At 38.4% G+C, this 23,997-nt stretch overlaps 2 protein-coding genes across 3 annotated transcripts; one reads left to right on the top strand and one right to left on the bottom strand.

Moving 5' to 3' along the window:
• The first annotated feature begins 7,471 nt into the window (after nt 1-7,471).
• Nucleotides 7,472-9,132, top strand: LOC143880969 (U-box domain-containing protein 28-like). The gene has a single exon (XM_077383944.1). It carries the CDS (start codon nt 7,604-7,606, stop codon nt 8,876-8,878), a length of 1,275 nt encoding a protein of 424 aa, XP_077240059.1. The 5' UTR covers nt 7,472-7,603; the 3' UTR covers nt 8,879-9,132.
• An 8,954-nt stretch (nt 9,133-18,086) lies between these two features.
• On the bottom strand, nt 18,087-22,084 carry LOC143881896 (putative serine/threonine-protein kinase WNK7). Of its 2 annotated transcripts, XM_077385232.1 has the most exons (7): nt 21,135-22,084; nt 20,974-21,011; nt 20,628-20,855; nt 20,308-20,528; nt 19,694-19,851; nt 19,154-19,604; nt 18,087-19,048 (listed from the first exon to the last, which is right to left on the bottom strand). In XM_077385232.1, exons 1-7 carry the CDS (start codon nt 21,237-21,239, stop codon nt 18,219-18,221), a joined length of 2,031 nt encoding a protein of 676 aa, XP_077241347.1. In that variant the 5' UTR covers nt 21,240-22,084; the 3' UTR covers nt 18,087-18,218. The 2 variants fall into 2 exon arrangements, with proteins under 2 accessions (XP_077241347.1, XP_077241348.1); XM_077385233.1 differs by lacking the exons at nt 20,628-20,855; nt 20,974-21,011 and having other exon boundaries at nt 21,135-22,082.
• Nucleotides 22,085-23,997: the final 1,913 nt, after the last annotated feature.

Below are 23,997 nucleotides of genomic sequence, written 5' to 3'. Positions count from 1 at the left end.
TTTAGGCATCGTAGTTTAGAATAGGGCACCGAACTACGTTGGCTCTGATTCTTCCCGAGGCCGGGATACGTAGTGCAGCTAGGATGGATGGCCATCTTGGTCCGAGTCAAGTATTGCATTAGAGTCTAGGGTTTGTCGTGTCGGGTCGTGTGTCGAGTCGTGTTGTGTTGTGTGTTTTGCTGTGTTTTCTTATTTTTATGTACAGATCTTATACCTTTAGCTGTAACATGCATGTGCTTGTCCACCAGAACTTAGACACCAATTAGGCATGGCACTCATAACCTAGCTATTCTTAGGCGACATATCTTTCATTTCTTTTGTGTGTGTTTCTTATTCATCTCCGAGACATGCATGATTAGCTAGACGTTATCTCGGAGATATTCGTTCCCATTTCGCATGATTTTCGCCCAAAACTCTTCAAAATTAATAATAAATGGCATAAGAGACCAGGTGCTAGCACTTGGGCGAATTGGGGGCGCCTAATCCCTTCCCCATTCGTCATCAGGCACGAACCCTATTTTATATCTCTGGTTATCCGTTGCAACAGAGCACAGCATGGGATCCAGGGCCCACTTCCTTGGATGGCGACTCTTCTTTGTTTAAGGTACGCCTCGAATCTGGGCTAGTCCCCGAATCGAGAGGTATCTCACTTTACATCGCCGCTCATGCTGTGAGGGGCACTCTTTCGAGAGTTCCTTGGTGGGGCTCTCCTTCACGTGGACGATCTAGAGAGACTCGCGCGGGGGCCCGTCCCCTCACGCCCGTCCCGGATCTGGTTCCACAAAGTGATCTGTAATTCTGTTAGAATTTTGGAAGAAATTCAAATAATTCTCTCATTTTCTCTTATGCTATATAGTATACTAGTAAAAAACCCGTGCGATGCACGGGTCGACAAAGAACTGTACGGACCACGTCATAGGTTGATCCAAACCGTCCATGTGATGGAACACAATATAAATAGGTTGTGCCCCAAAATCATTTCCATAGGCTGATCTTAGCCCTCCAATCTATAGATATTTTCATAATTCTTCTTAAATCGGATGGTTAAGATCACCTTATAGATTTTTTATTAAAAACCATAAAGGAGGGGGGTAAGATTGAAATTATATGGCATTAATGGGTGCCTTTGTTAAAAGCATAAAGGAGGGGGTAGGATTGAAATTATATGATTTAATGGGTGCCTTTGTTAAAAGCATAAATAAGGGGGTAGGATTGAAATTATATGAGTTGAATGGGTGCATTTGTTCAAAAAAGTCAAAAAATGTGATGTGTAATTCTCATGTAATTTTCAAAAAAATGGAAAAAACTCTCTTCGTTTCATCCCAGCTTATTGTAGTAGATAGATAGATATGTTCATGTTGTATTTTATATGTTCATGTTTTGATATATATATATATATATATATATATATATATATATATATATATATATAGAGAGAGAGAGAGAGAGAGAGAGAGAGAGAGAACGGTTCCTACACACGTGTGTAAATAAGTTATCTACACACTATCTTAAAATACAATGGGGGCCCACATTGTTTGGGTGATCCAAACCATTCATTTGATTGGCTCTCACATAGATAGGCTGTCCAAAAAAAATCAGCTCCATAGGATCATCCTAACCCTTCGAACCGTGGAGGCAAAAAATGGACAGATTTGTGAAGGTTTATACACGTCCATTTTACCTCCACAAATCGTAGGGTTGGGATGATCCTATGTGAGGAAAATGATTGTATGCTCGAGCGTACCAAGCTTATGGTACGCTCGAGTGCCCAATCACATGGGTCCCACATTTTTTGTGGTGATCCAAAGCATTCATTTGCAAGGCCCTATCATAGATAGGGTGTGTACCAAAAATCAGCTCCATCGAATCATCCTAACCCCTCCAAAAGTGGAGAGCAAAAATGGGCAGATTTGTGGACAAACAGTGTATGTCCATTTTGACCTCCACAAATTGATGGGTTAGGATGATCCTATGGAGCTGATTTTTGGTACACACCTCATCTATATAAGGGCCTTTCAAATGAATGCTTTGGATCATCCTAACAAAGTGGGTGATTGGGCACTCGAGTGTACCATAAGGTACACTCGAGCGTACAATCCTTTTCTTCTCTCTCTCTCTCTCTCTCTCTCTCTCTCTATATATATATATATATATATATATATATATATATATATATATGTGTGTGTGTGTGTGTGTTTTGATAATGAAAACAACTCATCTTGTCTCTTAATATTTAACCAGCTTAAAATTCCCAAAAAGAACTTGTAATAGCTATATTTGTTAGTGTGAACGAAGCAAATATAGGCACTATTTGTATTAAATATAGGCATAGGATATCTGCACTACTATACTTTGCTAATGGCACGACTCACTTTGTTTTTCACTTTTCTGATTGAAAGTCGATATCATCTCTTGAGCATTAATGTAACAGTCCTTGAAATCTAATTGGTCCTTGAAATCTAATTAAAAAAGGGTAAAAATATAGGGTATTCTCTTTTTAAATATATGTGTATGCACGCGCTAATGATATTTGCGTTACCATGTTTTTTTTTAATAATGGGGGCGAACTCACCTTGTCTTTCATTTTAATTTGCTATTACAAATGCCAGCTCTAAGCAGCCAATTAAAAAGTGAAAGACAAGGTGAGTTTGCCCCGTTATCAAAATATGGTAGTCGGAATATCAGTAGGGGTGCCAACTCGAGTTGATTTTTGGGAACTCATGTCAAGCTTTTACCATAAAATCGGGTGGGATTTGGGTTGATTCTAATTTATTTTTTATGCACAGCAATGGGTAACCCACCATGCATACTGGGATTTCAAGCTGGAAAATGCTATTTACCAAAGCTCTATTGAAATCTTAGTCTATTGAATTCTTGAACACTAAATTAGTTTCAACAAATCATTCTACCTACTTAATATTTTTATTTTTTGCATCCTTTGATTTAATGGATGTTGACCCATCAAACAATGGTTCCGATTCTAATCTTCAAAGATTTGAAGCCATGTATGCAATAATCACAACGGAAATGATTTCTCCACGCTATTTTTCAGTACTTCCACCAATTTTTTTTATCTTATTCTCAGGAAAAGACAACCAAAAGGATGTAAAAATATGAGAATTTATATGATGGGTGGCCGTGAAAACACGTGAAGTCAAAAAAACGTAAATGGTTGTGCCCAAAAATTCATTTCCATAGGATGATCCTAACCCTCCGATCTGAACTGATATGAATATGGAGATTTTCAAAAATCATTTATGCAATCTTCTACAGATCGGAGGGTTAGGATCATCCTATGGAAATTATTTTTTGGGCACAACCTATTTACGTTGTGCCCAAATAGATGAACGGTTTGGATCGTCAAAAAAAGTGGGCCGTACCTAGTTTTTTAGACTTCACGTGCTTTCACGGCCACCCATCATATAAATTCTCGTAAAAATATAGCCATTTTAAGACAAACGCGATGTGAAGGGATGAAAATAATATTTCCCTAATCAGAATCATGCTTAATAAAAATAAATTGAGTAGATACCAATTATACAATTATACATGATCCGAAATAAAATAAGATTATATCTCAGAAAAGAGATTGCTTGATACCCACTCGTTTTGGTATTTTCCACTATGTATAGAAATTATTTATTGCTTCGTACAACGCAAAATGGGGTGACAATACCAGACTTCTTATTGAGATTGGACCAAACACGAGCGCCGTGTAGAGGTGGTAGAAGTAGTACTAGTGTTTTTATGGAATATGAAATCAATACTACTAGCTTCTTGTAGTAGGTTTGGTCAAGACTCAAGAGTCAGAGACTCCTTTACGTAGCAGGTTTCGGTCTTTAGAAATACTAAAATGCCCAAGTCATGTGCGTACACAACGTGTGGACCAAACAAATCCGTGGAAACGTTAGGAACAGACACTCTGGTCAGTCCCATAATATCATAGGCCATGTGCATCAAAATAGTAGGGGTGCAACTTGGGTTGGGCTCAACGTGGGAGGACTCGATCGGGTTGGGTTGGGAAATGCCAACCCGATTTAATTTCAGGTTGGGTTAGGGATGAGGCCTTGGGCAACTTCACCCGACCGAACCAGACCCCTTTCCTCCTAATTTTATTGTGATTTTAAAAATCTTGGGTTCATGGTTTTTATTTTTTCTTTTTTCTTTTTTCCATGTGTCAAATCAACCCAATTTAGAAAATCAGGTTACACAGGTTGGATTAGGGTTGCAAAATTTAGAGCGGATTGAAGAGGGCTACGGTTGTCCTCGACCCTAAGCCCCACTTCGAGTTGGGCTAGGGTTGGCCTCAACATGACTCAAGTGACCTCCTACAGAATAGAGGTATGTTTGTCATTTTTACAAGGAAATTAGAGTATTACTGTCATAAAAATGGTAATTAATGTACTGCGCCATATAGGCGTGCAACTTGGGTCGGGCTCAACCCGAACCCGACAGGTTCAACATATTTTTTTGCCGGGTTGGGTTGGGTTCCGGGTCGGGTTGGGATTTTATAGCCCAAATTGCAAGTCGGGTTGGGGTATCGGGCAACCCGACCTGAATTGTAATCCGACTATTTTTTGTTAAGTTTTTTTTTTTCAACTTTTATTAATATTTATGTTTTTACCCTTTTAGACTTTACTTTTTAGAGTTTTAGACTTTTGGGGTCAACTGCCATATTTATGTTTGGGAAATGATTTCAACGCTCCAATGGTTTGATAAACATGCGCTCCACATATTTGTCATGTAGTATTTAAAAGGCTTTAAGAGCTTTTTGAGAACTGTAATATTCCTCTGACAACTCTTTAAATACTATACGACAGAAAATGAAGGGCAGAAATCATTTCCTCTATGTTTTTACCATTTTAGACTTTACTATTCAACTGCCATATCAAATCTGATAGCTAGGGTGTGATTTTTTTCGGGTCAACCTGACCCAACCCGACCCAAATTGGAAATCAGGTCGGGCTGGGTCGGGTTGGGAACCCGACCCGAGTTGCACCCCTACTGCTACATAGGTGGCATAATAGGGAGCTCTTGTTAGGAAGCTCCCTAACATGAAAAATTAGCTCCATAACTTATCTACCTCATCTCGTCCAAATTTAGGAAACATGTTGAGATTTTAGATATTTTTTTAGAGGGTGAGGGTAGAGGTGCAACTCGGACCGGGTTGGGTCGAGTTGAGGGCTTGAGGCTAACCCTAGCCCAACCAAAGATAGCATTCCTTCAACCATAACCCGACCCAACCCGAGCCTTGGGTCGAGATGGTCAACCCTAACCCAAACCTCCTTTAAATCTCTAAACCCTAACCCTAACCCTAACCCTGACCCGACCTTTCTACCTGTTTTTTCCAAATCTGGTTGGGCTGAGTCTGGTTGGGTTTGGGTTAGCCTAAGGCAAAGACAAAAAATTAATAAAGAAAAAAAAACGAGCACTCAGATTTCTAAAATCATGATAACATTCGAGGACAGAAGTCTTTCTCGAGTTGGGTTGCCCAAGGCCTCAACCCTAACCCAACCTGTAAATCGGGTTAGCTTTTCCCAACCCTAACCTATCTCACCTCTCACCCCGAAGAAATGCCAAGCCAACTTGAGCTGAAAACAGGTTGAATTCGTCAGGTTCGGGAGGGGTCCGATCCAAGTTTCGCCACTAGTGAGAGGGTCTTTCATTATCTTCTTTTGTTTTTGAAGTGGCGGAGATTATATTAATAAGAGGAGGAAATAGCCAAGACCGAGGAGGTCAACAGCTACAAAGGAAAAATTAAAAATACAAAGATGAAAAAGAAGTGAAGCTCAAGAGCAAATACAATAAAAAATTGCCAAAGTAACACAGTTTTACCCCAGCTCTGGCAAAGAACTCCGGAGAATGGGCGTTTGAGGGCTGGGTTAATTTTTGGGTCCTAAAACAAGACATGTATATGTGCAATCTAGACAGTTGATCTTGTAGAATATCATTAGGAAAATATCACATGGTCTTGGTCCCAATGCGAATGGGCATTCCGTGCATAAGATAAAAGATAACAAAAATCAACGGCTTAGTGGAACCTCGAACGATGATTGGTTGATCAACGGTCTAGGATCGTCAGATCAAGGTGCTTTCAATGGCATTTGGCAATACTTGTGATCACTTCACTGGTTAGATCAACGGCTCGGATAACATCCACATGGCACAGGTAGCCTAAAGAATTTATGTTAGGAAAGTCTCACCATGTTTTTAGCATTTTGCTTTACTATTTAGTATTATGACGACTAGGATGAAAATCAATGTGAGGATAAACAGTAACAATACAATTTTTGAGTCCCGGGTACATGTATGCGCAGTAGAGACTGTTGATCCTGTAAAACATCACGAGACAACACATGGTTCTGCCCTATGCTAAATGGACATTCAATGCGTAAGATAGAATGACCATAAAAATCCATGGGTCAAGATGTTTTTTGTGAACTTGACTTGATAAAAAAGGGCCAAGATCATCCCACAAGGCGCAGTTCTTTTAGGACATCAAGTTGGGGCTCTACTAGTTAATGCTCGGTGAGCCTATAATCTTTTATGTCTTATTGCCTAGACCACGGGCCAACATTGTTGTAATTTTAATAATTTATACTCTCTTATTTCTAATATTTAATGCAAAGATACAGTGATATAAACCATAAGAGAATACCTCTAATGGGATTTCATATGATACTCTCTTGTTCAAAATACATACATATGACCATGTGGCTAGACTAGTTAGGTGGTCGCTAGTTTTTTTTTTCTTGCTAGACAAATAGGTGAAGAATTCGATGTAGGGAGGACAAGGGCATGGGTCGGATATTTTTTTCAAGTGCCATGTGGCTAGACTATAGAGGTAAGGTATGTGGACTAACACCTATCTGGTAATTAATACTCTCTTATAGCTTATGTAAAATGCCACCACTAATTATTAAAGCCACAAATGTACTTAAAGTTTGACCACTCCCGTCAGTGTAGGGGTAGTCCCAATGCCGCAGAGATTCCCCATCAGTACAAAAAATCAACGGCTTAGCTCTTTCTTGGTAGGCCTTGAAACTAGACGGGACCAATTGCAATGGGTTGGTCTCATCATCGCCCACTATATCTACGAATCCGATTAGATTCTAAAGTCACCTTTCTTTATTTTATTTGCTTGTATTTAAATCCCATTATAAACAATATATACATTCTCTTAAATTTAATTAAGAGAAACTAATATCTATAAAAGGTTTTAAATAAAACTATCTAATATAAAATGTGTCTAATTTCAAAGGTTTTAAATAACAAAGAAGGTGCACATTACAACCAAGATCTCCTTTCATTTGACAATTTCCACCATGTTAATATTTTGGGGGTGCTCATGCCAACCTCAATTTATTTATTAATGCACTTGAACTTATATGAAAGCATATAATAATAAGAAGGGAACACCCGACCCTCCATTTTGACCATAGACTCCAATAAAGAAAAAAGAAGGTAGAAAAGCAAAAAAACAGCAGAAAAAGAATGACGTCACCCTCCTTTCTCTACAAAACGACGTTTTCCTTCTTACCTTTTCCTATATCTTCTTCTTCTTCTTCTTCTTCTTCCTACAGAAGGAAAATTTGTAGAAGATATGGTGAGAAAAGATCTTTCATTAACAATTCCAAGCTTTTTCAAATGCCCGATCTCTCTAGACGTGATGGATTCTCCTGTAAGTCTCTCCACCGGAGTGACTTACGATCGAATCAGTATCCAGACCTGGTTCGATAACGGCAATAACACGTGTCCCGCCACCATGCAGATCTTACAATCCAAAGATCTCGTTCCAAATCACACGCTTAAACGTCTCATTCAGATCTGGTCTGAATCTTCATCTTCATCTTCATCTCCATCTTCATCTCCATCTCCATCTCCATCTCAATCTTCTAATTCTCCTCTGTTATTATCTCAAGAAAACACCAAAAAACTAGTCAAAAACCTCCTGCAAGATCCAAACCCTATCGCTTCTCTATCTAAGATCTCTGATTTCTTGAAAGATTCTGATAAGAATAAGGATTTCCTCATCAATGCCGGTTGTATTCCCGTTCTTGCGGATTTTCTCGCTGCAAATTGTGAAAAATTAGAGAGATTAGAAGAAGCCGTTAGGATTTTGTGTATTTCGATGACGAATTATAAAGTAGAGGAAGAGGCGATTTTATATCCGGCTCCAGATCTGTTTTCTTCTTTGCTTTTGTTATTACAGAAAGGAAAACTCGATTCCAGAATCGATTCCGCTAGAGTTTTGGAAGCGATTGCTGGAGTTTCAGGGTCCAAATCAAAACTCGCGATGATCGGAGAAAGAGAAGAAAATATTTTATTCCAATTGATTAAGATTATTAGATTTGAGACGGATAAGAGAGCGATCGATGCAGGATTATCTTGCCTGATCGCGGTATCATCATCCAAACGGATCAGATTGCAGATCGTACGGCTAGGATCGGTTCATGTTCTTGCGAAGCTGATCTCTGAACAGGATCAGAGTATTTCAATTACGGAGAAGGTGATGAAGCTTTTGGAGAGGATATCGACGTGTACGGAAGGGCGATCGGAGATCTGTGAAGATCCGGTGTGTATTCCTGCGATGTTGCAGACGATTTTAAAGGTTTCGAATTCGGCTACGGAGCATGCGGTGGTGGTGGTTTGGAGTGTTTGTCATTTGTTTAGAGATCAGAGAGCGATTGATGCTGTTGCCGGAAATAATGGCTTGGCTAAGATTTTGTTATTGATGCAGAGCAATTGCTCGCCGGAGGTCCGGCGAATGTCCGGCGATCTTCTGAAAATGTTCAGGCTTAATTCGAATGCGAGTCTTAATTCGAACAGATGCCTTTCCAGCTACGATACTAAGACCACACACATCATGCCTTTTTGACTCTCTCTCTCTCTCTCTCTCTCTCTCTATCTCAATCGATGATGACAACATCGGGCACCCAAAAATTGGGAATTTTTACGAGAGTTATATCCGCACTACTATATTTTGATAATGGGACTAATTAATTTTACACCTTTTTTTTTAATCTTTTGAGAGCCTTTTTAAAGAATTGTAATAGCCTTTAACAACAGGTTAAAAGTGTAAAATGAAGAGTAGTGCCGTTATCAAACTATGGTTTTTTTTTTTTTTTTTTTGGATGCGTAAGTTGGGTTATCAAACTATGGTTGTGCGCAGGTCGGTCCCCTTTTAGAATTTTTCTTTTCTTCGTCGTGTGTTGTCTCCTCCGTAAATCAATCAGATATATCTCATTAATTTTGATTTTTTAACAAATAAAGGCTACTTCTGTTTGCACTACTATTTCTTGATAATTGCACGAACTTAGCTTGTCTTTTCATCTTTAATAGCCTTGGTTTTCAGGAACTGTATTAACCTTTGAGAAAAGTACGGAATGAGAGCCGATGTTTAGTGAAAATACAGATTGCGGGCACATTTTAAAGCAAGAACAAAATAAGGGCTCAGGTGGTCAAATGACCCTGATACCCTTCTGACATCGACAGAGTCCTTCTTTTTCATTACTGCCTCTTAAATTGGCCCGATTCACGAAGCCTCTTTTGGTTCATTTAAATGTGTATTTGAACCGAGAGAACCTTAGGTTCGCTTCTATCTTGGCTGTTGGAAATAACTAGAGACGGATCTTTTCTCACTTATCTTTTGGCTTAGAACGGCAGACATTATTGTACTATTTGGAACACTGACGTTATCTTTTCTCACTTATCTTTTGGCTTAGAACGGCAGACATTATCTTTTCAACACGTGTCAAGCATCCATCCGTCTCTAGGTATTTCCAACGGCCAAGATAGAAATAATGGGTACGCCGGCAGAAAATAATAGGTACGCCGATGGAAATAATGGTTACAAAGAGGGAAATAATGTGTACGCCGGCGAAAATAATGGTTACAGAGAAGGAAATAATAGGTACGCCGGTGGAAATAATTGTTACAGAGAGGGAAATAATGAATACGCCGGCGGAAATAATGTGTACACCGATGGAAATAATGGTTACAGATAGGGAAATAATGGGTACGCAGGCAAAAATAATAAGTACGCCGATGGAAATAATGGCTACAGAGAAGGGAATATGAATAATACGGCGATGGAAATAATGGTCACAGAGAGGGGAATAATGAGTACCCATCGGCGGAAATAATGGGTATGCCAATGGAAATAATTGTTACAAAGAGGGGAATAGGAATAGTACACCCGATGGAAATAATGGTTACAAAGTGGGGGAATAATGGATCCACCGGCGGGTACGCCGGCGGAAATAATGGTACGCCGATGGAAATAATAGTTAGAGAGAGGAGAATAGGAATAATGGGTACGCCGGTGGAAATAATGGGTACAGAGAGGGGTATTATTAGAAGACGACATCGTTTCATATTGATGTCCACGTGTTGCGGATCCGACCGTCTATTTATATTGGCGACGACCAAGATTTAAAGGAACCCAAGGATTCTGGGTTCACAGAAATATTTCAATCCAAACCAAAACGACTATGTATAGAGCCACTAGCATTCCAAAAAGTTTTTCAACACGTGTCAAGCATCCATCCGTCTCTATGTATTTCTGACGGCCAAGATAGAAACGAACCCAAGGTTCTGTGACTTCTGTCGGTTCAAATACCAAACGAACCAAAAGAACCTCGTGAAACACGCCAGTAATGAAAAAGGAGGCTGAATGACGTTTCTGTTGATGTCAGAAGGGTATCAGGATCTTTTTCCAACCCCATTTTGAAGATTAGCCCGTTTTTTGTTCTTGTTTTAATAGGTGCCCGGAATTCGTATTTTCACTAAACATCGACCCTCATTCCGTACTTTTCTCATAACCTTTTTTTTGTTGTTGGATAAATGTAATATAACCTTACACATCTGTTTAAATAATAAAAGACAAGATGAGTTAGTGCAATCATCAAATATGGTAGTGCCAATATCAGTAAGTCAAACAAACCCTACACCTCCTCTCTCTCTCTATATATATATCAATTTTGGACCAAAAAGGCAAAGGAATCGATGCGAAAAGGAACACCCAAACCAAAAGTAGATATTTAATAGATGGGAAATGATACGAAAGCTCTACTTTGATAAGTGGGTGAGAACCATGATCCAAGCCTATCCCACATGACGTTCAAGAGAATCCCACCCTTCATTTGGTGGGCCCATTATCGAACGTCATATTCAAATTCCCATTCGGATCATTCCAACCGTCCCCCGAGTGGGTTACACAAATTTACAACTTAAAAAGAGAAATTAACCAACGATCCACATTCAATTTCTTTGATAAGAAATGGCTAGGAATGTTCACTAGAATGATCAAGATGGCAAATCAATTACTAGATGAAGGGTTCGGATTATGTTGTCTTCATGTGGGCGATCCAGATCAAGTCCTTATCCAATTCTAAAGAAAGGATCTATGAATAGCTAGGACAATGAATGACAACTCAATGTCTTGAAATTAGTGTTTCAACACTTTGACGAGGACTCGGTTAAGTAAATAAAGTCGACTCGGGCGAGTCAATGATTGACTGGGTCAATATTTTTATTATTATCGTAAAATTTGATCTCTAAATAGAACTTGGTCAAGGTAAACACAGCCGAGTCAATTATTGACTTTAAACAGTGCATAGATAGAAACACCGGTTTAGATTTAGGCCGAAATTTCGGATTTCGGTGAGGACAGAAACCGAAATTGCCAAAATTTCAAAAAGTTAGGCAAAACTTTTGATAAAATATTAATTTTTATTCCTTTACAAAATCTCAGCCGAAATTTCAGCCCAAAAGAACGACATTTCGAGCGACTTTACTGAATTTTGGCCTAAATTTCGGCTGAAATTTTGGTTTCGGTGAGGACCGAAATTACCTCCGAAACCAAAATTTAAAACCTTGGATAGAAGAATAAGGTATTCAAAGGTGCTTTTTCCCTCTTTTTTACATTACCTATAAACTATATTTAATGGAAAAACTTTGTGACCCAAGGTTATTTAAAACCTTATAAATGTGAAGATAAATGTGAAGTTTATTTTAACAATTAAATAGCTTCTAAACTTAATGTGGAAAAAGACTCAACATTTGTAAAATTCTCAAACTATGTGAAAAATGATTGGAAAATTCCTTCCCCAATGCACCTTAATGAGTGCCCTAAGGGCACTGGTTAGCAAAACCCTTATATAATAATGGAGAAATTATATGGTGTAATTACAACAATAAGGCCTCTGTACGGTGGAAGTACCACCATTGACATTGGATCCAACTGCAGCTTTTCAAAAAGCTCAAAAAGTGAGCTGCTGTTGGATCAAATATCAAGGGCGGTACAAAGGCCTTACTGTTGTAAGGCCATACACCCTATAAAATCTCTATATAATGAGCAAACATGTGTGAAACTAACTATTAAACAACTTGTAAGCAAAATTCTTTAACCTCTATTAAATATTGGGCGATGATATTTTCACCCCCGCCCCACCTGCGCCCCCGCCACAACAAGATTTGACGTGAACAGCGGGCAACTTTAACGCTTTTTGACATCAAATCACATTATAAAATGGGGAGCATGCGTACTGCATGGGGTGAAAATATCATCTCCATAAGCATTTTGTACTGGTAAAATTCTGTATAGCTATTATTATATTCCCTATAGATCTAGGTTACTTTGTAGCTATTAAATACCTTGCATTTTAACTTCTAGCTTTAATTTTACCACAAATTTTTTTACCCATATGTACTTTTTCCCATGAATACTGTTTCTGATTTCTTATGTGGAATTAAGAAAGAAGAAGGACTGATCGAGAGTTGTTCCAGTCATAGAAAGAGACAGAGTCCCGCAATTTCTGAAAGGGAACCCTTCCTTTTTCTTTTGGGTAATTTAATAGTAGAAAGTGGAACGCATTGAAAGACTCTACGGATCCTAAGCTAAGCTTTTTTTAAGGTTCTTCTTTTGACTGCATTTGTATACGTCTGTTTAGCTTATTGTAATTTAATCAAGTTTGGAAGCTAGAGGCTGAAAGGGAAGCCTCCAAAGTAATGAAAGTTTTGGGACTGGAAACAGAGGTGGGCATTGTTCCTTGCGCACTGAGGTTTCTCTTTTTCTTTTGAATATTCGTTTTGGCAATTTAATTAGGTAGATCCCACCATTATATTAGTGCACCCTGGCCCACCATCATGGCTGTAACAATGCGATGATAATGTGATTATAGCTCTCCTGTTTGGATGGCAAGATGGAAAATTTTATCTTTCTACAATATAGAGGGAAATGATATGATTATGGTTCATTTAAAGGGATGTTAACTTTAATTGAAGTCATCTTCTTTTGGGTAAAAAATTAGGGAATTTTTTAAAAGTTTTTCCTCTCCAAAACCATGCAATCCAAACATGGCCTAATTGTTTTTTTGTAGTTTATCCTTTCTAAATAAAAAGAGACGTACCTCCAAGCCAAATCTCAAGAATTAGTCTGAACATTATGCGGATGGGGACCTTTGTATTTAAATGCTAAGGGAAGTAACTGAACATTATGCGGCCCTATTTGGATTTCAAGAATTTTCTAATTTTCATAGCGCCTGCTAGAAATAAGTTAGCAAATAATATGGGCATGAGTGCAACTAAGATAAATAACACCACTAAATAGTGAGACAAAAGCAGAGAGTATTTTCTTAGTGACAATTACACTACTGTGTGCATTGCCCATACATGTCATCCAGATATGAATATGTGGGTAAGACCCAACATGAGTAGAATAATAGGCCATCTAGGAGTAATGCCCACTGACTCTGGTTACCCAAGATTTTAAGAAATCTCTTGAACCACTGAGATCTATCTTTGGACAACCAAACTCCAATTTTGAATGACAATCTCTCATGCACAACCTTTAAAATTCGAATTACAACAAACAAGTGTTTGAAGGCATAAATATTTTGATTATCTGTAAATAACTATGATGCCCGACCTAGACCAGATCAAAATCAGACGGCAGGTGGTTTGCCACCAAGACCGTCTGATTTTGACGGTCGGGCACCATATAAAAACTCTTATTATTATTATTATTATTATTATTATTATTGTTACATTTGTTTATTATTTCCATAAAAATTAAGTTTCACGAATGAGAAGTTTTGATGTGGTTTTTCATTCATCGCACAAATATTTGTTTTTTTTTTTTAAATTATTCTTTGCAATGCATTTTCAACACTATATGAGAAAGAAAAGTATGTTTGAATAAGGTGCACCAATAATTAAGAGAAAATTGTCATAGATGGTTCGTGTAGGTGACCCCATCTAAACAATGGGCCCCACCATTAATTTGCTATTTTATGTCTCCATTTGAGGAGTTTTATTAAAAAATTACATAGATTTGACGGATAATCTTATTCGTACCTTCATAGGGTTTTAAGGGAAAATATAACAGCTGGAAATTAAGGGACTAAGGAAAGGAGGAAGGCTTTATCTCCACCCAAGTCCAAGCATATGGTGGGTGACCCGCTTTATCTTGCACCCATGCATAGCAACATATATGTATAAATATTAGGGAATTCCATAGTCGTCCATCGCAAAAGGCATTTCACAGGAATCACAGCTGATCTGTCGCATGTCAAACCAACTACCTAGTGAATGGAGACAAAAGCTGTTGTCTTCATTCACGAGGTGGCTGGTCTGAAATGTGATAGACGAGCTGTGAAATGCCTTCTGCGATGGACCCTAGCAAATCGCTGAATATTAATATGATTTACATGTGAAATTTTGTATGCACGAAATGTCAAATATGCACAACAGTGCATGTCACTATGCATAGGGGTGGTTATTCGGTTATAACCGAACCGAAATAACCGAAATTTGATAACCGAAATAATTTCGGTTATCAAATTTTGGTAACCGAAACCGAACCAAAATTTTTAAAAACCGAACCGATTAAAAATTCGGTTATTCGGTTATAACCGAATAAACCGAATAACCGAATAGTGGGAGAAAAAGAGGGAAAAAAGCAAAATCTTTGTTTCGATCGGAGGGCTAGGATGATCCAATCGAAATGATTTTTTGAGCATAGCCTAATTAAGTCATGATCAATCAAATGGACGGTTTTGATCATCCTTTGGAGTGCCCATATCACATCTTTTTTTGAAAAAATAATGGTTTTTATCATTAATTCGGTTATTTCGGTTAACCGAATTTTTTTGGAGATAACCGAAACCGAATAACCGAATTGCCAAAAATAAAAACCGAAACCGAACCGAAATGGAAAAAAACCGAACCGAACCGACCGAACCAATTCGGTTCGGTTCGGTTATTCGGTTTTAACCGAATAATGAACACCCCTAACTATGCCTATGCATACTATTTGAGCTGTCTAGCACTTCCTGAAGATTTATCATAAATGTCCCTCATTTAGATATGTTTCTCTGATTTTATAAGATTTCTACCAAATTTTCCATCCAAAACCTTCATATTACGACCGAAATGCATACCAAACCCGAAAACGTTGTCTTGCAGTAGAACCCCAAACATGCAAGTGCAACTTAAGCCATCTCCCTGTTCATAATTTGAAAGGTATCTTGGGGAGAAATTTAAATGGAACTTGGTTTAGAATATAAATTGTCATCTTAATAGCTTAACCCCAAAAGGACCTATGAAGGCTTGAATTGCTCATCATGCTTGGAACCATGTCAAGCAGTGTCCTATTTCTACTTTCTACTGCATCATTCTCATCATGGGGAATGCCAAAACAAATCTAATAAATATCAGCTTTATGAAAATACTAACAACTCATTTCTCTTTCACAACATACACAAACCCTAGATCATCAAAATTAATAGTTTAAGAATTTCATCATCAGCAAATCTTTCTAGTTGAGATCATTTAATATTGCCCCTCTCTCTTCTCACTTCTTCCTCTTCTCATCCCTCTAACTTTTGTGTGAGCAGCCAAAGATCTCACTCTAGAGTCATATGTCACTTCAACATTTGTGCATTGGTGCTGCTATTAAAATAACTTGCATCTACATTGACTTTCTGGGTGATGTCTTCCATGGATTATATATGTTTAGACTTGGTCCGCTAGAAAGCAATGACCCTGTGAGAGAATGATGGAGCGAGTCGAAAATCTAAGCAAGATACTGTGAGGCAGAATATTGATGGGAAGAGAATCCTAGGCGATTTAATGGAGATAACAGCCAACAATGTTGACGGGAAGGTGAAACGCATTGCATTTGATGAAAACATATCGTTTCGCAAGGTGTTGATGGGCTCATCGTCCTAAATTCTGCGTGTAAAGGCGAGAGCTCGAAGGAAATTCTCTCTTATTGGCAAGCTTCTCGGATTGAAGATTTACCTCCTCAAGAATAGTATTACGGTAATACGGATCTTAAGATCATAGACTTAGATAATGAGGATTACATTTTTCAAGTTTGAGAGTGAAGAACACCTCGAAAGAACTACTTGACGCACACTTGGTAGCGACCCAATTTTGACGTCAACAGAGATGATATATATTACGTTAAAGAGTAAAGAAGACCTTCAGGTTTTTTATCATTATCCTCGTTGAGAGGAGTGCTGCATTTTGTTTCTTTTTTACCATCTTTTTTTTTTTTTTTGATGACGTAGGATGTCCCCACGCCCTTCGGGAGTAGGACTAGTCCCTACTGATACACACAATGACCCACTCACCACGTGTATCAGGTAAGTCGGGGGCGGGATTCGAACACTTGTCAACAGGGAGCAAACCCGTGACTTTATGCCGAAGAGCCAATGCCGCGGTGGGACAAAAGAGGTCAATCCTTACCTATTCCCAGTCCTACCTCGCTGCTAAGGAAACGTGGAGAGAAATTCATCTCAAACCCTTGTCAAGAAATAGAAACTAAAATTATTCCCATGATATTTGGGCTGAAATAATTTTAAGGAGGCCATATCTACAATGCTAAAGAGAAGAATGTAAAGTATAATTTGTCGCAGAATGTACATTTGAAATACGTGAACACAGGTGGTAACTTGAACATTTGTCCATGATTATGATTCCCGCAGGGAAATCATCTTTCAAATAATACCAACAACAGCGAATGTCAATTGTATTATATTACCCACCTAATAAATAATTAAAAACAAAGGATTAATGAAAATCAAATGATTTGAATGTTAATGACTCATGGAATTAACATGTCAAGTGAAAAAGAGAACCTTATGAAAATGAATAGTGTATCCTTCCAAATAAGTTACAGATTAGAGCACGAGACTAAAAATGGGAAAAAAGAGATATGAGTCCAAAGAAAACCAAATATTGAGATTGAAGGGAACTACCTGGATATAAGGGTGTTGGAGACAAAACTTCTAGGCGGATATTCTCTGCCACGTGAAATGTTGCTCGGGTCCATCAAAATACCTTCCCAACGATCATACTCCCAGAATTCTTTCTCACAATCATTGTCGTCATCACAGGTGACAGCATGAAAATGTTCAATATTCAAACACACGCAGGTGAGACAGATTAGGCAATAAACAAGATAATGATAAACAATAGAATACAAGAAAACATAAGAAGCGTTCAACAATTTTTTATTTTATTTATTTGTTTTTTTTTAAAGGCTAAAAAAATTTCTGTGAGAACTTACACATTCAGCTCAGAGAGTAATTCTATCTCCCAATTCACAAGCCTACTGTAATAAGTCAAGACAATACGTTGACATGTGGACTCAACTAGCTGATGGTTGTGTTACTGATTGCATACAGTGTATAAGAATGAGATTGAACATGAATGCAAAATGGCCCTATTCATTTCAGGAACGACAGGTCTGCTGAAATTGATTGCCGTTCTATTTTTCAATAACTTCACCTTTCATGGTGACAGGGATGAAAACAAGAAAAGGGGGACTCCTGTCCATGCTAAGAATCACATTGGATCACCATTTTAGGATAGTTTACTGTAATTTAAGCATTGTATTCATTATTTTCTGCCTCTCCCGAGAAATATTTAAAAAAGAAAAATGAGAACCTGATCTTCCACGGCAAAGTATTAAATGAAAGAATGGACACATTACCATCAGTTCCTAAAGAAAGGTTGGCAGCATATCCTATTTATCAATGTAAATTTTGCAGAAGAAAAGAAAGCGGGCCATCAGATCTTGAAACGTGGCTTTACCAACATGAGAAGAAATGTGAAATTACAATTAATGGACTCTTCCATGAACATAATATCTACATTTGGAAGGAAGAGCAAGAACATGAATAACTGAAGTGAACAGATTAGTGACCCTATGATAACTTTTTCTGCGCCGACCTTTTCTTTGCTTCCACAATGCTTTGCTGTCTCTTCTTGAAAATTTCCATGATTGCCTGCTGGTAGTGCAATTCAATAAGCTCCAATTCCAATCTCAACTCGTCTTCACCGTCTTCGTTAGCCAAAATCAAAGAGGATCCATTGCTTGGAGAGCTAGAAAAGGTCGGCCCACTGCTGCCCATGTTAATAACACCCATATCCTTCTGATCAAGGCATAGACCAATTTCAACTCTGGATAGAGTTTCCCTAAGTTCCCTTTTCATCTCAAACTCATTATAATCCATATATCCTGACTCTGAACACATACACTTCTTACTGCTTTCCTCAGTTGAGACGGCAGAAACAAATGACACCTCAGAACCCTGATCATCCAGAGTGGCCATATTGCGATATTCCACATCAGCTTTAGACATGATCTCATCAAGCTTCACGTAGAGAGAAGCTTCAGAACTTGGTTGAATGGAGCCTTCGACAGAACTAGAATCCAGACAAGGTGGAGGGCTTGATATGTCAGCAGCTTCAAAAATGTTGTGGAAAGATCCAACAGAGCTTTCTCCATTTTCAGGCAATTGATCGCCCTTTTGTGGGCCTTCGGGATTTTGGGTTCCATCCACAACAACCAGGTGATCAATAGGAACATGGGGTTCCCATGCAGTTATCAAATTCATTAACAGCAGATCAATTAACTCGGCGATGAAAGATACATCCTGATTAGCAAGCTCGAGTTGTTCGACCATTTCACTAGCAACTGAAAGAGCTGTATCGCTGGCGAGGTAAAACAGGAAGTGAATGTTCCTTACACGACCTGCAAATTATGGGGAAAAAGAAAAGTAAATACATGAACTCAGTTCTGCCAACAATTCCACCCTTAATGGGATTTTAGAGTAAGCAAGTAGAGAATATTGATTACCATTTCGATCTGCAATGCGTAGTATAAGAGACAGAGAATTGTCGTCAACTCTCTCCCCTTTTAATGTGAACTCGTTGTCATCGTTTGATCTTTGCACCTCTAAGCTCAGTAAGTGGGACCCTCCATCACTGGAATTCTCAATTACGGTGATAATAGGGTGCACGTCAGTGGCAGCAGCATCAATATGCATTGAGAGTTGCATCTGTTCTGCACTTCTAGGCTCTTCTGACAGAACACAACGGTCTCCAAAGGCACCCATTTTGGGCATAACAATATCAGGTAAAGGAAGGGATTGATTCAATGAAAACCCATCGAGTCCATTCCACTGCAGAAAAGTGTCCTTCAAAAGATCCTTTGCCGACAATCTTTGAGAAGCTGGGACTAGACATTTCTCAATAAAAGACTTCACTTCCGGGTCTTTTACCTTACCAAGGGAAGCAGGCTTTATTCCCTGTATAAGCATCCACAAAGCAAGTTATTGACTGAGGTAGTACACCATAAGTTAAGGGGAAATGGGTTATCGTTTACCGAATGACTTACAGAAGAAACCTTCCTATATATCTGAGCGGAATTTTTACATTCACAGTAAGGGTATTCAAAGGTCACCATCTCTAGCATACACATTCCAAAAGAGTATATATCAACCAACTCATTGTAATCCTCCTCATAAAGCTCCGGCGCCATAAACTCAGGTGTGCCTACAAAGACCACTCACGTAAATCAATCAAAGCTGACTTCACAACTACCAAACTGTACTAGCAACACAGGCATATATATACACACTGAGATATGCAGTCCCTTGTTTTGATAATGACACTCCTCACTTTATTAAACGTTTCTCCGAGTGGCCATTGATAGTTCTTTGGGAATTGTAGAAGTCATTTTTTTTTTTTGAATTGTAGAAGCCTTTAACAGCTAATTAAAGATGTGCAAATAGAGAGAGGAGTGCCACTATTTACCATTCAGAATCCTCTTCAAATGATAATGATAATATATGAAAAGGAAGAAACACAAGGGTACTTTCTAATAAAATGTAGGTCAGAACAAATCAGCCCAAATCCATAATCATGGTGCATTCAGAGAAATACACTGGCCTAATAAGTGGATATGGGCACAACATGTTAACAATGATCTAAAATGGGGAAGAATAGTACCAATTACGCTCCGTGCATTAGTCTGTTTCATAACTGTTGCCAACCCAAGATCTCCAATCTTAACTTCGCCATGGTTGCCATTGATAAATATGTTATCGCACTTCAGGTCCCTATGTATAATCGGCGGGTTGTGACCGTGAAGATAGCTCAAGCCCATCAAAATCTGCCTTGCCCATCCCTTGACAGCTTTCATGTCAACCTTTTTGTGCTTCTTACGATACCTAAATACATTATTACAATTAACCAACTAAACCTCTAATCTCACCAAAAATAAACAGAATAGATTCAGAGCAAAACATCAAGATGAAAAACAAACTTACTGTCTAAGGCTACCCGAAGTGAATAACTCGGTGATTATGTTAATGGTCTTGTTGTGATCGTCAATCCACGAATTATAGAATTTTACTATGTTTTCGTGCTTCAACAATTTCAGAAGATGCACTTCTGAGTATAAACGTTCCAAGTCTTGTGGAGACTGTAATACGTCATCTATACGAATTTGGTTCCAAGCTATTTCTATCCCATCAACCTCATCAAATCCCTTGTAACTATATGATCATTATAAAATTAAGGAACACAGATTTTAAAAAAAAAATCAGGCTTTGCAAAATTTAAAAAATACAGATATTAAACAGAACAGTAAACCAACAAAGTTGAAAAGGATACACTGTTTTGAAGGCGCCTTTGCCCAATATTTCTTTATACTGTTTCAAAACCAGCCAAGAGAAATTCAAAAAGAGAATAAATTTTCAAAAACAAAGAAAGAACAATAATTACCATTCCAAAAATAAATAAAAAAATAGGAACAATTATTTTCAAAATTATACCCGAATGTAGCGACGAGCAGGATCAGTTTCTAGAATGTCGGGGTCGGGCGGCTCCAGCGAGGTGGAGCTCTCTTCAGCACCATCTAGCCCCACACAACTCATCATCTCCAAATGAGAAAACTTGCTGAGGACTAGAATAGAGAAGAGATATCTCAGCAATAAACCCTAGTAGAACAGGGATTTCTACAAGAATTCCGACATGAACAAAGCCCTAACCTATCAATAAATCCTAGTAGGACAGGGATTTGAATAAGAAAGTCTTTTAGGCACGAAAAAGGCCCTAAACTATGCCCTAACATATCAATAAACCCTAGTAGGCAGGGATTTCTCTAAGAATTCCGGCACGAACGAAGCCCTAATCTATCAATAAATCCTAATTCCGGCACGAAGGAAGCCCTAACCTATCAATAAACCCTAGAAGAGAAGGGATTTCTATAAGAATTCCAGCACAAAAAAAGCCCTAAGCTATCAATAAACCCTAGCACTAACAGGACAGGGATTTCTACAAGAATTCCAACACGAACGAAACCCTAACCTATCTTCCATGAGAAAAATAAAAGGGAGGTGATCACGAATTCTTCCAAAAAAAACCTATGAAACAAAAAACCAAATTTAGCTACTCTCGAAACCCTAACGAAACCCTAATTGAAGGGAGCTGATGGAGATTGGATTGAGATTTGGAAAACAGAAAAAACGAAAAGGTTTTACTTCTACGAACGGAAATTACTTGGCCCGTTTTTTAAATGTAAGTAAAGGAGAATAAAGAGGAAACCCTAACCCTAACCCTAATTTAGGGCAAAAAGGACACGCGTCGTATTCTGGTACAATCTCCGTTCATCTTCCAACTAAGTAACGATCTGTCTATGGTAGTTTCGATCTCTATACAGGGAAAATCACAGCTATATTATATACCTACCTATTGGAGCTCCATTTTCTTAAAATACGCCCGGTGCGCATGTGCGCACCTTCGATGTATGATTGCGAAGAATTTCTTAAAAATACGCCCAGAGCAACACGTACGCACCACGCGCATTTAAGAGGAGGCTCGATGAGAGATAATCCTAGGCTGAAACGAAAAACATGTACTTTTTGAACTTAGAGCTAATATTATTCGCGAACGTGTTCTTCTCTTCTTTTATACACGTGGCATGTGGATGTGATAATCGGAACCATTCAACTTTGCAACCGTGTGAGATTCTCAATATGAAGGGTCTCGATCACCATTCATATGTCCCTCAAGCAAAGAGGAAAGCGAGAAGAATCGCTGAGCGAATGGCAGTAACATCTCAACGGTTTCACGTGTATGGTAAAATACTAAAATTACAAAAAATAGGTCGTGAATTTTAAAATGAAAGGATTTCGTATGCCATGTAAGCTGACGGTTCTATTGTCTCCTGGCTAACCAAATGGTCAATCTGGATTGTTCATCAGTGGCCCCAAACTCAGATTTCCAATGGCCCACAAAATCAACCTAATCAGGTGATCTTAACCACCGTTGATTGTGATTGTTTTATAGGTCCATTGTGGGACCAATTGGGTTTGTTCTCGATAGGGATAGAAGTCCTTGGATAAGTTCTTCCTAGGATTAGGTACTCTTTTGGGATAATTGTATGGTATTCCCTATCGAAGTGATATACTCACCCCCTTTTCTTCCCTGGGCCACTCCCCTAGGCCTAGTGTATCTATGACTACCTACTATCTTTGAGTGCTAGAAAGGGTGGCCCAGGGAAGAAAAGGGGGACAATATATCATTTCCCTTTTTAAACCTAAGTTTTATGAGCTTGCAAAGGCCAGAGAACTTGGCAGCCATGTAAATTGACCAAGGGAAAGTTGCTATTTTGGCACATTGCATGGGCGATATTTAAGGCTCCGTGGGTCCCTCTTACTACACTATACTAAAGTCTCCTACCAAATTTCCATTAGGATGACCGTTCATTCAAATGTTTTCTTCAAACTTTTCCCATACTTTTAAACATGTCATACTCCAATTCATGTTAATTTTAAGTCAGAGAATAAGTTTTGGACTCACACTCGGTTCTCAAAATCCAAAACAAGCACAAGAACAGAGCTTTTTAGGATCTACTTCGTTTTCAATTACGAATAATTAGTTTTGTCAATGGACCCAGACGATCCATGGACCATTCGAATCCAATCTCTACACACTAGCAGGATTCATGGACACATTTCAGATCCTTATTACTGTATCCGAAATTATTTTCTATACAACTAAAAAATATGTGGAACAGTCCTCAAATCCGGTTTTATTCTACTATTTTATGAAAATAACCTCTATTTTTATAACTTTATATATTATTTTAGGGGTGTTTTAGTAAAAATAAGCCACATTGGCCTTTTTATGATTGGAAAAATCTTTCATCAAGGCTCCCATTCTTTCGGCATAAAAATAAGGGCGTAAAACCAATTTCACTGCCAATTTTAATTGGAAAATGGGTGTAAAGTTTGTTTTATGCAAGGTTTAAAATTTCGGTTTCGGTACCGCTTTCGGACCCTGAAATTTCAAAATTTCGGTCAAAATCTGGTACAAAACCCAAAACCAATATTTTATTCAATATTAAATTTCGGTGAAATATTAAAAAAACAGATTTTTTGGGTCAAATTTCGGATAAACCGAAATTTCAACCGAAACAAATGACCGTTTCGGTTTTATCGATTTTGGATTTCGGTCGAAATTTAAAACCATGGTTTTATGCCCTCTTTACAGGAACCGAGTTAAAAGGCGAGGGTGTGAAGCACAATCAGCAAACAGTGGTCGGAGTAGCAGTGAGCGTTGGGTCAAGTTTACTCGGGTAAAGGTATACACCGAGTAAAGCCCTGACTAAAACACATGGTGGGCTCAGAGGCT

This window comes from Tasmannia lanceolata, unplaced genomic scaffold (assembly GCF_043159265.1).
Source record: "Tasmannia lanceolata isolate RefF3 unplaced genomic scaffold, GAP_Taslan_0.1 ptg000007l, whole genome shotgun sequence".
Taxonomy (NCBI): Eukaryota; Viridiplantae; Streptophyta; class Magnoliopsida; order Canellales; family Winteraceae; genus Tasmannia; species Tasmannia lanceolata.
Note: the sequence above shows the minus strand (reverse complement) of the source record. Positions and strands in the feature narration are given on the sequence as shown.